The sequence below is a fragment of the Cyanistes caeruleus genome, chromosome 11, assembly GCF_971803275.1.
Source record: "Cyanistes caeruleus chromosome 11, bCyaCae1.hap1.1, whole genome shotgun sequence".
NCBI classification, from domain to species: Eukaryota; Metazoa; Chordata; class Aves; order Passeriformes; family Paridae; genus Cyanistes; species Cyanistes caeruleus.
The window spans coordinates 22,255,981-22,270,527 of record NC_141711.1 but is presented as its reverse complement, the minus strand read 5'-3'; the positions used below and the strand labels follow the sequence as shown (position 1 = coordinate 22,270,527).

Here is a 14,547-nt window from a genome sequence, read left to right as displayed (position 1 = left end):
GCACTTTTCAGAAGAGGATTTGTAAAGATTTTTAAAGAAATACCTGTTCTTCTCAGAGCAATTTTGTATTTCACAGTTAGGTTTTCTTTAGGTAAGTTTAGATAAACTCAACTCAGTTCAGACAGACAACATTGCTTCCTAAGCTTTGATTTTTATCTGAAATTAACATGCTTCAGTGATTACAAACTCTAAATTTCTCTATATTTATCTAAATTTATGTGGTGGAAGTCTGGAAAGTAAAGTCTATTGTGTTCTAAGTGTTTTGATGTGTGGAGTTCTCCAATGGCACAATTTCAAGTCAGATAACCCAGAAAGCTGAAACCTCATATTAGTTACAAGTGCTTTCTGTTATTTAACAAGCAAAACCAGTGTTTCCATCCAATGACAGAATTCCTTAGGCTCCTAATCCTCTGCCCAAGCCAAAAAGAGTGTTCTGTATGTGATCCTTCTCAATGTTGTGCTACAGCCTTTACCTCAGGAATGCATTTGACTGTTCCTGTGGCAGCTGTCTGCTCTGCTTATATTAAAATTCTGGAAAAGGAACCTAATCCAAAAGAGGCAAAGAAAAGTTATTTTAACACTGCAAAATTTGGCCTGATTGCTCACCTGGAGCGTATTTGTGGTCTTGCTTTGCAGTTTTTCTCCCAAGCACTGTCTCAGCTGAAGTTCTGGGTGAAGCATCTTGTGACCTGGGAAGTCATGTTCCTGCAGATCTGGAGGATTGTGGTGCTCAGGGGTGTGCCCAGGGGTGCAGAGGGGTTTGCAGAGCTCAGCTGGGGAATGGGATTGTGACAGGGGCAGGGGACACCGTGGGACTGCAGAGGTGCACGACAGGGGCCAGGGCAGGGAGGGTGGTGCTGCCATTGCTGGGCCAGGATGAGGGAGGTGATCTGGAACCTTTGCTTGGCTGGACCATACCTGGCACAGTGGCCTTTCAGTTCTCCTTGTTCCTCTGTGTCTGTGCACGTCTTAGGCACTCCTGGGGAAATCATTCAGGCCATGCCCCAAGCAGGTGATTTTTGTTTGTCTCTGTTCCACACCTGCTGACTTCATTTGTTTAAGGGAATCACTCTTCCCATACTCCAGCTGCACTGCAGTCACCCTTAGTCATTTAATGTTGTCACTGTTTTGGAGCTCACACTTAGCTCCAGGTGACACCTGAACTCAGTGGGGACAGGATATGTCCCTCTTAAGGGAGAATTCAGCCCTATGGATTTAGGCTTCTTTTGTTTGTTTCTTTTGTTCTTTCTATTTTGATGATACTGATAAACTGGGTTACTCTTACTGATGTAACAGAGCTCTTTTTTTGCTGTACCTTTAACATTATTGTCTGTTGAAAATATTAGTGGCAGACAGCAGCTGTCATGTTTTCCACTTGGCTGTACAAAAGTCATTCCAAAGTATCCTGTGCTTGCAAAGGTTTTTGTTGTTTGTTTGTGTTGAAATAGGATGGACAGGATAAGGTCAAAGGCTTGTTTTGGGTTTGGGGTTTTTTTTCCATCAAATACCGAATGAAAGACAGTCACTGTATTTAAAATACAGCAAGTATTTTAAAAATTAAATTAGCTCTTTCCAGTTTATTCAGATACTGCAGTATTTTACAGAAGTTACTGTCAGCCAGGCTCTCTGATCTCTAGCCATGATGTTTGTTTCCTTCTCCGGACCATGAGGGAGTGGGATGAATGGGATCACCCGTTGCTGTGGGGTGTCTGGTGGGGATGGAGCTGTCCCTGACCCTCCCTTGCCTTGCAGATCCTGACAGAGGACAGGTGACCAGGCTGAAAGCCGAAGCCACCATCCCTCCGGTAGCTTCTCCCTCCCAGCCCATCCTCGTGGTGTCCTTGCAGGAGGAGCAGGACAAGTGCAAAGGTACGTTGGAGGTGTCAGCTGCAGAGGAATGTTTGGAGACAGAATAAAATTCCTCTCATCCCTTCTCCAGTCTGATTTCAGTGCACAGCTTTAATCTGTTACTGCTGGCACAAGGCTGAGGAATTGTCAGGGGAGACCTGAGGGAGAAATTTGAGGCTGCTCTCTGCTTTCAGGGTTATTCCCCACCTGCTCCTCAGGCTGGGGTGGGCAGTGCAGCTGTGCAGGGTGATGTGAGCAGTGCAGATAGTGGCCAGGTGTGTCTGTGTGCAGCAGTAGGGTTGGAAGCAGTGCTTAGGGTTGCCTGGACAGGTTGGCTACAGGCCGATTACCCTTGCCTGAGCTCAGATTGTGCCTGGCTGGCCTGCAGTGGAACTGCAGCTGATCTGTGCTGGGGGTCCTGATGTATTTTGCAATTTTGTGTTGTGCAGATAACGGCCCCTGCAAGCACCTGTGCAACATCGTGGAAGGAGATGCTGTGTGCTCCTGCATGGCTGGGTACACACTCATGGCTGATGGGGTCTCCTGTGAAGGTGAGAGCTTTGGGCTCCCCACAGAGCCATGGTGAAATGTTCATGTACCCCACACCCCTGGGTGTTCCTCATTTTCAGAACTGGGAATTGCAGTGCCATCAGAGAGACCATTTGGCAGAAGGAGCCCCAGTTCTGCCTCACAGATACCTTCTGAAGCACAGCATGGCTGTTACCTGGCAAGGTGGAGGCAAGCCTAGGCTGGTGCTTTTTAACTCTGGCATTGCAGGCTTTTTTTCAGTCCTCCTGGTTTCTCTTCCCACTCAGGTTCTTCCTCAGGCTCTGTGTGCACAGCTGTGGACACACAGCAGTCTCACTGGGAACAGGAGCAGCAAGCAGGACACAGGCACCTTTGCTGTCCTGGGTCACCCTCAGAGCACTGCTCTGCCCTGGCATCTGCTCTGTTTGCTTCTACTTCCTCTTGCCTTGGAAACCTGAACTCAGGGAGGCTTCACAGCTGAGGCACGATGTGCCATGGGATCTGGGCCAGCTCCAGGTGTTCCTCTTGCTGCTGGAGCTCTGACCTGCCCAGTGATGAGCGGTGAATTCCAAAGCTCCATCAGCACCATTCCCATCACAGAAATTTTAAATGGACGTTCTTGAGTGGTGACAAGGGATATGTTTGCCCAGGGAGGGTTTGGGGATCAGAAGCAATGCTCTGTGACATGCCTTAATTACAGATCTCTAAGGGAGCAGTGACAGTGAAATGCAAACAGAAGCTCCCAATGCTCAGAATTGTTCACAAATGATTCACATCACTCTTAATTTTAGATGTTATTGAATAACAATTTTTTTCATTTTCATGAAATTCCAGACAGTCTGTGAAGAAAATGGGATTTTAATATCACCAGATGAAATATTCACAGTACACTGCTTACTCAAGTGTGGTGGAAGCTAATTTGATTAATTAATGTTAGAATCAAAAGGGGCATTTCAAGGCAATCGTTTTCCTACAGGAAATGAAAAAAATTGTATTTTTCAGTGGAAGCAGTGACTTTAAATGTTGGCAAGGGACATTTATAATCTCTATTGAGTCAGGATCTGATGGTGAGGGTGGTGGTGCACTGGAACAGGTTTCCTTCAAGGAGTGTGCACTGTCTCTGTGTGAACGCCTGCCTGTTTTTAAGGCTGTTTCTTTCTGGAATGATAAAAGTACAGGAGTGTGAGCATGGACTGAATGATTTCTGAGGGTTTATTCCAGCCCTGTTTTCAGTGTAACAGTGTGTGTATTACAGCCTGGTGCTGATGTGGGAGCTCCAGCACACTTCATCTCGGTATCCCCGGCGTGAAAGAAATGTTGTTTCATTTCAGGAACTGTTCTAATGGAGTTCTGTTTTTCCCTTTTGACTGCCCTGTGCTGCTGTAGATTTGGATGAGTGCCTCACAGGTGCTCAGGCTTGTTCCAGCGGACAGTTATGTGAGAACACACTGGGATCATTCTCCTGTGTCAGCCACAGTGGGATGTGTGCAGAGGGCTTTATTCTCAACAGGCATAGGAAATGTGTTGGTAAGACGAGAGACACACGCAGTTCACCACAGCATCACAGCTCTCCATGCTCTGCAACGCCTCCACACCATCCGTGCTCCAGGCTCTCTGGCCATCCCTGCATCTGACACCTCAGAGCCAGTCAGTACAAACACATGTGCACCATTTGCTCAGCCCTTCACCTCATGAGTTGTGTGCTGTTTGGCTTTTCCCCCAGCCATATGTTCTCAGGATGCAGGTAGCCTTGCGCAGAAGCCCTGAGCCTACGGGTGTGGCGAGCACAGTGGCTCTGATGGCTGCAAACTGAGCTAAAGGATCAGAGCAGCTGATCCCCCTGTGCAGTTCAACGCTGCCAAGTTCCAGACACCACCAAACAAAACTTCAGAAATGCAGCTCAAGAATCTGCATGAGTGCGGGCACTGGAAATGATACATTCCAAAGAGAGGGCATTTTAAAATTCACATGAGTCTTTTGTTGATTCTGGCATGAATTTCTTTGTGTAAAAATAAAGGATGTGTCATAATTTTGCTGGATCATCCCTGCTGTTTAACTTCATGTGAGAAACCAATCCATTTTTACAAGTGTATTTATGAGGATTTAATTTGCTTCCAGCAGCCAGGGCCTCAGCTTATGTGAAGTAGTTTCTTTTTTGGGTACTTTTCTAGAGGCTGGGTTAGGAGGCAGCAGCAGTGTTGCCTGGACAAATGGAGTACCTGGAGACCTCCAGTCATCCATGAAGGCATCAGTGCCCATGACTATAATGTCCTGTGTGAATGAAGTGCTTTCTTCCACCCCTGTCCTCCTGTCTATGTTTATAACACTGTTTTTCTGACTACCACACCTTTGGTTTTGTTCCTGTCTTTAAAGCTCTACGATCCCATCTGATTAATAAGAACTGTGTAGCATTTGGGCATGAGCAGTATCATCTACAGTGTCAGAATCCGGAGAAGAACTGTGATTTATCACTTGGGGTGTTCCTTAAATTGTTGACATTGGCTTTTTATTTCTTAGTTGTTATTAGTATTTATTTTGAAATCAGAGGTACTGGTAAGAATGAAAAACTAATGGAATTATTTGGTTTCAATTAAATGGCTGACAGAACAGCACTGAAAGGAAGGAGGCCTTTATGAGACAGTTCAGCCTGAGCTGAACTGGAGGTGTCCAGGGTGTGTCCAGAGCCTGCTGCAAGCCCCACACTCCTGCATGGGAGCCTGGCAGCTCCAGGAATGGCCCCTCCTCAAACTCTGCTCCTGACTCTTGCCACTGAACACCCTGATGTTTTCCCTAGACTCTGCAGGAAGGATGTCCTTTTTCACCTCTCCCAGGAGTGTTCTGAAACTAAACCAGTGCCTGTGTCTGCAGCTGTGGCAGGAGCTGCTGTGGCATGTGCCATGTACTTCCTTTGATTCATGTTCTCCCTCTGTCCCAGGACATTAGAACAGTTTGCAGTTTTATTATGACTGATACCAGATAAACCTCAGGCACTGTTTTTGGAAGCAAAGACACAACTCTCATCTGTGAAACCCTTCTCCCTCACTAAACACCAAACCTCTGTATTCCTCTAATGCAGAGCAGTTTTTACAGGTATCCTTTTAAATAACCTAAAAAACTTTGGAAATTCACATCCCTTTTTTTGTGTGCTCCCTATTCCCGTCCAGCTCTGCTCCATGTGTTGTGCCAGGAGAACATTTGCTGTGTTTAACATTTTTTCCTACTTTTGTAGTCCAAGGGGAAAGCCACAGGCATACTGTGGTTTGTGTTTTGCTCACTGCCTCGTTCTCCTGGGGTATCCTTTTCCAATCTAACAGCTTTTGTTCTCCACCTTGAGCTGTCCCAAACACCAGGAGAAAGCCTTTGGTAATTAGCTTGCAAATTCTTGTTGGTTTAACAATGTTACTACTTTGCCTGTTTTAGGGATTGGAGGAACAATCTTTTCCTTTCGTCAGAGGTAGAGGGATTATAATTCCAGGTGCATTCAGGAGCAGAAACCCAGGATTCCCAAAAGCCAGCCATACACAGAGAGGAGTCACCAGCTGTTCAAACAGCTCTCACACAGCGCCTCTGTGTGTCTTTGGGAGCAGATACTGAAATGTCTTTGGATTGGAAGCTCCATGTTCTCCAGAGATAAGAGCCAGGCTGGGCATTGCTTTTCTGGTGACTTTCAGGCAAAGTCATTCGCACCACCCACTGCACACTGACAGCTCTGCTCCTGTCTTTGCTACTCCCACCTCAGTTTCCCTCCTGACAGGGAGCAGGACATGGGCTCTTTATTCCTGGAGCCACAGGGTGGGTGGTTGCAAATTTACAAAGTGCCTGCATTGCACAGATGTGTCCCATAAAACAAACAGAGCTGAGGCGATTTAAAGAGAAAAAAATAATGAGAAACTGCAGATGCAGCACAAGAAAAGCCTACATTTCACTTTTTTAATAGGAAGGTGCATCAAAATGAGCTTTTGATGTCAAAGTGCATATTGAAATAAATTGCACTACATAAAATGTTGATGGCAGAAATGCCAGCTCTTGGGTGCAGAAATGTGCTCAGGGATGGTGTGTGTGTTGCTGTATGCAGCAACAGATCTGGGGAAAAACAGAGTTATTACATGATTGCATTTCATTCTGGGTTTTGCTGCCATAAAGTGAGGAATGTTGCTGCCACACACACACAGACTGAGTAGATTCCTCAAAAATTAACTGTGTGACTTGTTTAAAGTATAGGACTGAGTTATTTTTCCTCTTTTTCCAGTTTTTTAAAGTAAATATCATCTTACTTTCCCTCACAGCCTTAATTGGGTTGGATGAATACCACAGCTGGTCCAGTGTTGGAATTAGCTGTGTTTGAGATTGAAAACATGACTCTTGTTATTTATTCCTAGTGCTCTGTCAAGCATCTTATTGACTTGTGGAGTTGGCCTCCAGGACTGGAAGGAGACCTGCTATGGGCACTCCAGATTCTGTGGCAAATTCAGGAATTTGTTTAGAAAAGTGAACAAAACCGGGCATGTTTGCATGATAAACTGTCCAGGGGATTGTGGTGGGCCGGCAGCTGGCCTGATAACACAGCCAGAGGTTCATGTCCTGACTGTGGACAGGCAGAGCAGAGCTTTGCAAGGCCATGGCTCAGGGTTTAAGTCTTGCAGCTCAGCCCAGCTCACAGTCAGGCTTTAGAGCTTGTCAGTGTCTCACATGCACAAAACTTCCATTGAAAGTAAGAATTCTGCATTCTAATCTGCCGTTTCCATCATTTTAACTTCCCCAAATGCTTTCCAGTCATTTCTCCGTATTTTTGCAAGTACTCAGAGTTTTGAAAATTGAATCAAAAATAGAGACAAAACATGAAATTGTATTAGATTTTTTTTTCCCTCTGACATCACAACCTTTTTTATGCCTGTTACTTAATATTCCACCTGCTGATCACGTGGAATTCCTCCTACCCTCTTTGGTTCATATTTCAGACAAACATGCTTTCTCTTTTGATGTGGTGCTGGACTGACTCACGCTCATGAGCTGCAGTGTGATGCTGTCAGTGTGTTTATGTGAGAGGTCTTTTTGGGGTTTGCAAGAACAGATAATCTCAGATCTGCGGTACAGCCAGCAGAAAGTCTTGCAGTGCTTTGGGTGCTGTTAAGCGGCCATCCATTGCTGGTTTTCTCTAAAATAAAAATTTTTTAAAAAATTAAAATTATGAAAGAATTAAGTTTAAGTAGACAAGAGGGATCTACCACAGCATCTTGTATTCATCTCCCAGCATGTGAAGGGGTTTTGCTACACCCACAGGATCACTTGTGAAAATGCTCCTCACTCTAATGAACAGAAACTGAGAAGGTGCACGGACATTAGGGGGAGATAACCCTGTAGGAACATTGAGCCAGGCAAGGACCTGCTCCTCAGTGGAAGAGCTCAGACTTTGTGTGGGACAGGTAGAAAGATATCCAGGTGATGCCCAGGACCTTGCTTTGGATCGACCAAGCATGTGGAGAGTAGCAATGGCAGAGAGCAAAAAAAAAAAAGAAAATAGGAATAAGTGAGAAGTGAAATGTAACCAAGCTAGTGCAGGTCTTGCAAAACTCAGTGCATATCACCAGTTATCCAAGCCCACCAGGAACTGAAGTTTTTTGGTGCTCCTCCTCATTTCTTTGCTAGAAAACCAGCTGACTTGTTTTTAAAGACAAAAATCTTTTCAAATTGCTCTTCCTGTTTTGTGCTCCACAGGGGAAGTCATGTATCTGATGTACTTATCTGAGAATGAGGTTCTACAGCCAAAATAAAAATCTGATTTAAACAATACTTGCTTTATTGTGTAGTATGAAAACAGCTTCATGCACAGAGCGGCCAGAGGACTGGTAATGGTTCTGGTCACATTTGGCTTTTGTTAGCTCTAGCAATTCTTAGCTTTATATAGAACTGGGAACGTGTGAGGTTTTGTAGAGGTTGGCAAGAAAATTTCTCAGTCTCTGTCCCTTTCTGTTGCTTCGAAGTATTTTCTCATCAGGCTGTTCTAGCTTTCATTATTAACATAAGCAAAAGCTGAATTTGAGATAATTTCATCCAAGCCTATCAAAACGTATCATTTTAAAGGTGTTTCATATTCCTTCCCTAATTGTCCCAAGCTCTGCAATCTTGTGTTGAAGTGATTTTTAAAAAAGAACCTTTCCACTACTCCACCTGCTGAAATCAAATCTCTTTAAAGCTCGAAATACAAATTTACAGACCTGATTGGGCCATCAGGGTTCCTCTCCATGAGTTCCTGCATATCCAGTCCCAAGATGCATTCCTTAGGGAACAGGTACCAGCATGATCCAGCTCAGCAGGCAGCCTCAGCTCCCATCCCTGGAGCAGTGCCACCCCAGCATCCCCTGTCAGCCTGGCCTGAGGCAGCAGGACTGCTCAGTGGCCTGGGCTGTGGAAGTCTGGTGAGGAGCACTGGGCATTAATCCCTTTCTCATTCACTTGTCCAGGAGTTCCCATCCCTTCACCACTGGCTGCTCATCAGTCCTCTGCCCACCCTGCCTTTCCTCAGTTCTGTCCATCCTGTCCCCAGTGCCTGAACCATCCCCATGGCATTTGGGAAAAGGGGAGGAGGAGGAACCACCCCTGTGATTTGTATCTCTTCAGTCACTCTGTGCTAACCAAAGGCCCTGGACTAAAAACATCTTCCATCAGAGCACTGTACCTGTATTGGCTGTCTTTTATTTGAGTTTTCTGCTCCTTCCAAAAGAGCAGGAACAGGGAGATGCCCTGGCACACTGTGGCACTAATTTGTTCCCTCTTTCTCACAGACATCAATGAGTGTGTGACAGAGAGACACACCTGCCAGAGGAGAGAGCACTGTGTCAACACCATGGGCTCCTTCCGCTGCCTGCAGGAGCTGAGCTGCCAGCCTGGCCACGAGCTGAAGGATGGGGAGTGTGTGGGTAAGGAAAGTGTTCTTCAGCTCTTACACAGAGGGAAGGGAAGGGATTGCACAGCATTTTGGTGTTGCTGCTCTGTGATGCCAGCGCTGCAGCTAAAAAAGGCTGCTCATCATGGAAGTGTTGGGCTTTTCAGACTCCTCCTGCAGATTCACTCATTTGAAATGGTTTCCAGGGATAACTAAAAATTACTTAGAACATGGATGAAACCTTCTGAATTAGGGTTTGCCATCTCCCTGATGGAGGAATCCCCCTTAGCTCCTCTGCCTGGCTCAGCTGATGCTGTTCGCTGGCGATTCCAGCAAAAATTCCCAGCCTGGATGGATCATGGGGCTGATAGCCCCATCCTTCCTGTGTTCAGAATCTCTTTCAGCATTTATTTGCATTTTACATTTACATGTAACCATTTGGAATGGTCACAGGGTTATGAAGTTATTCTTCATCCCCCCTGTCCTGGCCTCTGTAGGTGTCTAACAAAGAAGGGAACATCAGTGCTCACAGGAGTGTGCAGGGACACACATGCCCTGCCTTCATGGCAAAACTCACTGTTATTTACATCTACAAGTTTTACAGTTCCCTGATAGCTGGAGTAAGAGATACCTAAGGAGAGAACTTAGCTTTTGGCAGGGAACATAAAGTTATAAAAAGATATTATTAGAAATCTCCCTTTATAAACAGCTGTGATAAATAAAGCTTGGTTTACTTGAAGAGGCTATTTTGTGAATGTCTTGTTCTGCTGTCTGATTCTGGAGCATTTCTAACATTTATTACTAATCTAATTTACCTTCTAGTCTTGAAATCAGGTGCTAGAGGATTATAATATTTACAAATTGTTTTACAGTAGTACTAAAAAACTGCAGATATTTTGGTATTTGTGAGAGATGCTGTAAATGAGGCAGGAAGGACCTGAATCAAATTTGCTGCAGGAGCTGACAAATCCTGAAGTGATGTCCAAGAGCACACACACTTAACTCTCAGACTTCCCATTGGTAACACGTGTCTGTTGAAATAATGCCTCCTAATTTCCTTTCTGGAGGTTACCTGGCCATGAAGGCTACTGAAAGGTAGAGCTGAACTAACCCCAGTTTGGTGTTTTGGTGTGATGAACAGACATTGATGAGTGCGAGAGAGGAACTCACAGCTGCAAAGTGAACTTCGTTTGTCAGAACACAGAGGGGTCGTTCTACTGCGAGTCAAAGCAGCGCTGCATGGATGGGTTCCTGCAAGACCCTGAGGGGAACTGTGTGGGTAAGTGTGAGCAGCACGGGTCTGTGCCCTGTGCTGCAGCTCCTGGGCCTCTCAGGAGTTGTGCATTGAGCTCTTGGATGTGGAGTTTTCCTCAAACCCTGCTGTGAACTGAGTGTCAACACTGATGTCCATTTAAAGATGCGATTATTTGCTGTTGAATTTGGAACTATGCCCTTCATCAGCTTTATCTTTGTAGCACAAGAAATTGAAGAGAAAGAAGTGACAGTTGGAAGAAAATAGACCAGAAGGGTTAAATAGCATCTCTCACTGTTCTATTCATTTTCTTCACCAGATATCAATGAGTGCACATCTCTTCCTGAGCCCTGTAAGCCAGGATTCAACTGCATCAACACCGTGGGGTCCTACACATGCCAGAGGAACATGCTGAGCTGCAGCAGAGGGTACCACTCCAACGAGGAGGGCACACGCTGCGTCGGTGAGGGCAGGGTGGGGCTGGATGGGGGCTCTCTCAGGGGAAAAAATCTATTTAACTTCTAAAGAGATGTTTGGAGTTACCTCCTGATTCCTAAATGTGTTTGAGGAACAGGAATTTCCTGTTCCTCAAACACAGCAGCAGACAGCTGCTGTCCCTGCAGCTCTGGGATTTATTTGTGCTGCGGGATCCTGATTTCTCATTGCTCCATGGAGTTTCTCTTGGTATGCTCAGCAACTGGTTTTGGCTGCTGATGGGATTCACTGGCTTCCACTCTGGAGAGAACGTGCTTTAGTTACTTTTTAAACTCATCCTGTCAGTCAAGACCACAATTCCTCGGCGGTATTTGTAGTACCACCCTGGAAATGAAGGGATCTGCAGCAAATGAGGAATGCTGGGTTTGGGGACTCAAAAGAGTAACCAAGTGGATGTTCTTTGTAGGGATGTTCTGTGCATGGTGTTCCCCATTACATCCACTTGTGAGAGTTTAGGATAAGTTCTCACTCTGTGAAAAGAATTCTGAGGAGAATGAGTAAATGAAATATTCACATAGGCTGGCACACAGCTTGATCCTGATTTGTATTTGTTCCAGTGATATTTAGGGAGTTACTGACTCAGAATAGCAGATTCCAGCACTTGTTAGCATTTGTCTGTAAATGCACACATGAGGCGACAAGGGCTAGGAAGCTCAGTCCCTGGTGCCCAAGGCAAGGCTGGATGGGTGTTCTCCAATTCCCTGTGTTCCAAGTTACATGAGACGGGAAATTCTAAAATGACAGCAGAGGAAACAAAGAAATGACAAAGCAGCAGTTTGCTTAGTGGTGATACCCCAGCGGTCTTTACCTACCTTCCCCCTGGAATAGAGGAAGGATGACACTTCAGGAAAATGTGCTTTGTAGTGCTGTAGGTGGGTGGGAACTGTGTTGAGAGCCATTAGTTTGGTCATGGTTAGCAACTTGTAGCGCACACCAGTGGTACAGCTAGACCCCATTTCCACAGATATTTTCTGCATTTGCCTTTTTCCTCTTCATTATTCTATACCTCCCCTCATGGTTTTACTCCCATGCATGACCATGCATGGCCAGGGTAAGGAAAGGTAGAGAAGATTTGGAAGTAGCAGATTTGGAAGGAACAGTTCATACGTGCGACTGCGAAATTGAAAAAGCTTTCAAATACTGGGTTTCGTAAGTTCAGGGCAAAGCAGGGCTGTGTTCTTAGCTGTCCTGTTACAGCCTGGGGTATTTCAGTTCTTACAAAAAGAAGCTCCAAAATCCTGTCTCTCTCCGTTGTGTGCAGACACAGTTCTGCAGCTGCTTTTGATCAGTCCTTTCTCAGCCACATCACCTGGGCTGGTTATGGTTGGGGCACCTGGAGTGTGGTGACACTGAGGTTGTTTTTAGGGTGACCACCATGCCAGAGTCTCCCTGAAAGCCATTTTCTCCACAAGGAAGGACTCAGCCCTGAGCAGCACAGCTGTCCTGGCTGCAGTGCCAGCAGCCTTTGCTCCGTGTGCCCTGCAAATGAGGGCAGGAGTGCAGTCCCCATCCCTGGACGCGGTCAGAAAATGTGTGGGTGTGGCACTCGGGGACATGGCTTAGAGGTGAATGTGGTGGTGCTGGATCAGCAGTTGGACTTGGTGATCTCCGAGGCCTTTTCCAGCCTTAATGATTCTGTGATTCTGTAACGGCTGGGGCAAGTTATGTGCCTGAATTTCAAATGGATGGTACAGAAAGAATCCAGTTTTTCTCCCCATTTGTTCCTAAAAGAAAGTGGCAGTGTGTAAATCCATGAGTGAGGAGGACATTGCCATTAATCCTCCAGCATCTCTGCTCTAGAGCACAGTGAGGTGACACAATGGATTGTGATTCCTGATGGCCCTCTGTCTCTGCTTTACACCACTGACAAGGCTGTTCAGGAGCAGGCATAAGGAGGCTTCTCTAGCTTGATTTTGGGAAAACGTAATTGATGTAGATTAGTGATTTCTCTGTCTTTGCTGTGTGCACTCTGTGCTTGTCTGTGTTGTTTGGTGTTTTTTGAATGGGTTTTTTTTTAAGTAGGCAGAGAGCACAGAGAAGAGAGAAGAAAAGCATATGGTCCTAATTTCCTCTCTCTGTGATAAAGACTAGTGTCTTTGAGGCACTACAATAGCTAATTAGATTCCTGAATCAGATTTATTCACAGTAGTAAAAACATCATCTGCACGTGTTTCTTCAGCAGAACAGCACTTGTAGGGTCATCTCCTCTGTTTAGAGAATTCATCTGTCTTTAAGATGTTCCGATTCTCTGATTTAGCAAATGAGTTATTAAAAGCTGCCTCTTAGATTTAGCAGAAAACTGCTATAAGTGTGAAATGTGGCATAGTTCTGATGGTGTAATGCTCTAGAACTAATTAAAGTCTGAATGCAATGGAATACAGAACCTTGGAATACAAAACTAACAAAAGGGTTGCACACACGAATTCATTATGAATAAAGCTACTACTTTACAAATTGTTATCTGCATTAGAGATACCTGGTTAAAAGAAAATGAGGACTCAGTGTTCCAGCAGAAATCTCAGTTCTTGTCAGGAATTCCTGTGTAGTGAGCGCCATTCCCTGCCATCCCTGACCCTGGTGCCTGCAGGGACTGTGTGGGTGCAGCCTCTCCAAGGCTGTTGTTTGATGGAGAACTGCCCAGGAATCCTCTGAAATTATTTAGTGCTCAAATTCATGATTTCAAATAGTGCAGTATGGTGAATTTGCAGCCTTGTAGATCCATCCTAATGATTATTACATGAACAGGGATTTGGGCTGTAAAAGTAGTTGAAGATGTGAACAGTAGGAAAAAAAGCAGGACCTGTTGTTTTAGGAAGTGGCTGAGCTTGGAATACTTGAAGAAATACACAGTTTTGAGGGTTAATCAGACTTTTTTATGCTTCTTGTCACAGATGGTAAGAGGGATTTGTTAGATGCTGATGAGCTATTTAGTCATGTTGCAAGTCTTGTAAATCAGCCTGTATTGAAAACTCTCATCTTCCTCTGAGGATGTTTAAATGAGATTGGAAATGATGTGTATGAGTGGAGAAGCAGCTAATTTGTTGGTATTGGATTTTGGATGAGAGGCCGTGGGGAATATCAAAATGGGAGCTGATTGAGAAAAGAAAAAAAGATCAACATTGGAAAAGAGCAAAAGGTAGACAGCAGGAGCAGACTGAGAGGGCAAGTGGAGATGAAAATAGCGGTTGCTTTAATTGAAGGAATAAGCATCATTCCTGGCTGGTTCTTGTTTTGCTTTAAATGGCTTGGTGTGACTCATGGAATGGCAGAATATCAGAATGAGGGGTTTTAAATGTCATGGTTTAATCAGAATTAAAGTGTGCTTACACTGAAATGCAGAATATACCGGGAGAGCCCTGTTGCAAGTCCAGTTACCATTTTCACTTTGAAGATGATTCCGTGCTTTTCCCAAGTTTCACTCAACTGCCTCTGAGAAAAGCAGAGAGGGAGAAGCTGGTGATATTTTCCGGTCCAGTTTCTTACCCTGTTCAGTGCTGTTCAATGGACCTTTTTGTGTCTGTTTGTAAACACTGGTTCTAAG

The 14,547-nt window shown here is 45.0% G+C and overlaps 1 protein-coding gene across 2 annotated transcripts in view; it reads left to right on the top strand.

Annotated features, from left to right (window-relative positions):
- The window catches only part of FBLN2 (fibulin 2), an 88,450-nt gene that overhangs the window by 66,580 nt on the left and 7,323 nt on the right, over positions 1-14,547 (top strand). The window contains exons 7-12 of one of the 2 annotated variants that reach the window (XM_086845197.1): positions 1,753-1,869; positions 2,298-2,399; positions 3,763-3,903; positions 9,159-9,293; positions 10,401-10,538; positions 10,831-10,974. In XM_086845197.1, coding sequence (XP_086701323.1) covers positions 1,753-1,869; positions 2,298-2,399; positions 3,763-3,903; positions 9,159-9,293; positions 10,401-10,538; positions 10,831-10,974 — 777 coding nt within the window. The remainder of the gene's footprint in view (positions 1-1,752; positions 1,870-2,297; positions 2,400-3,762; positions 3,904-9,158; positions 9,294-10,400; positions 10,539-10,830; positions 10,975-14,547) is intronic. The other variant, XM_086845198.1, reaches the window with a different exon arrangement.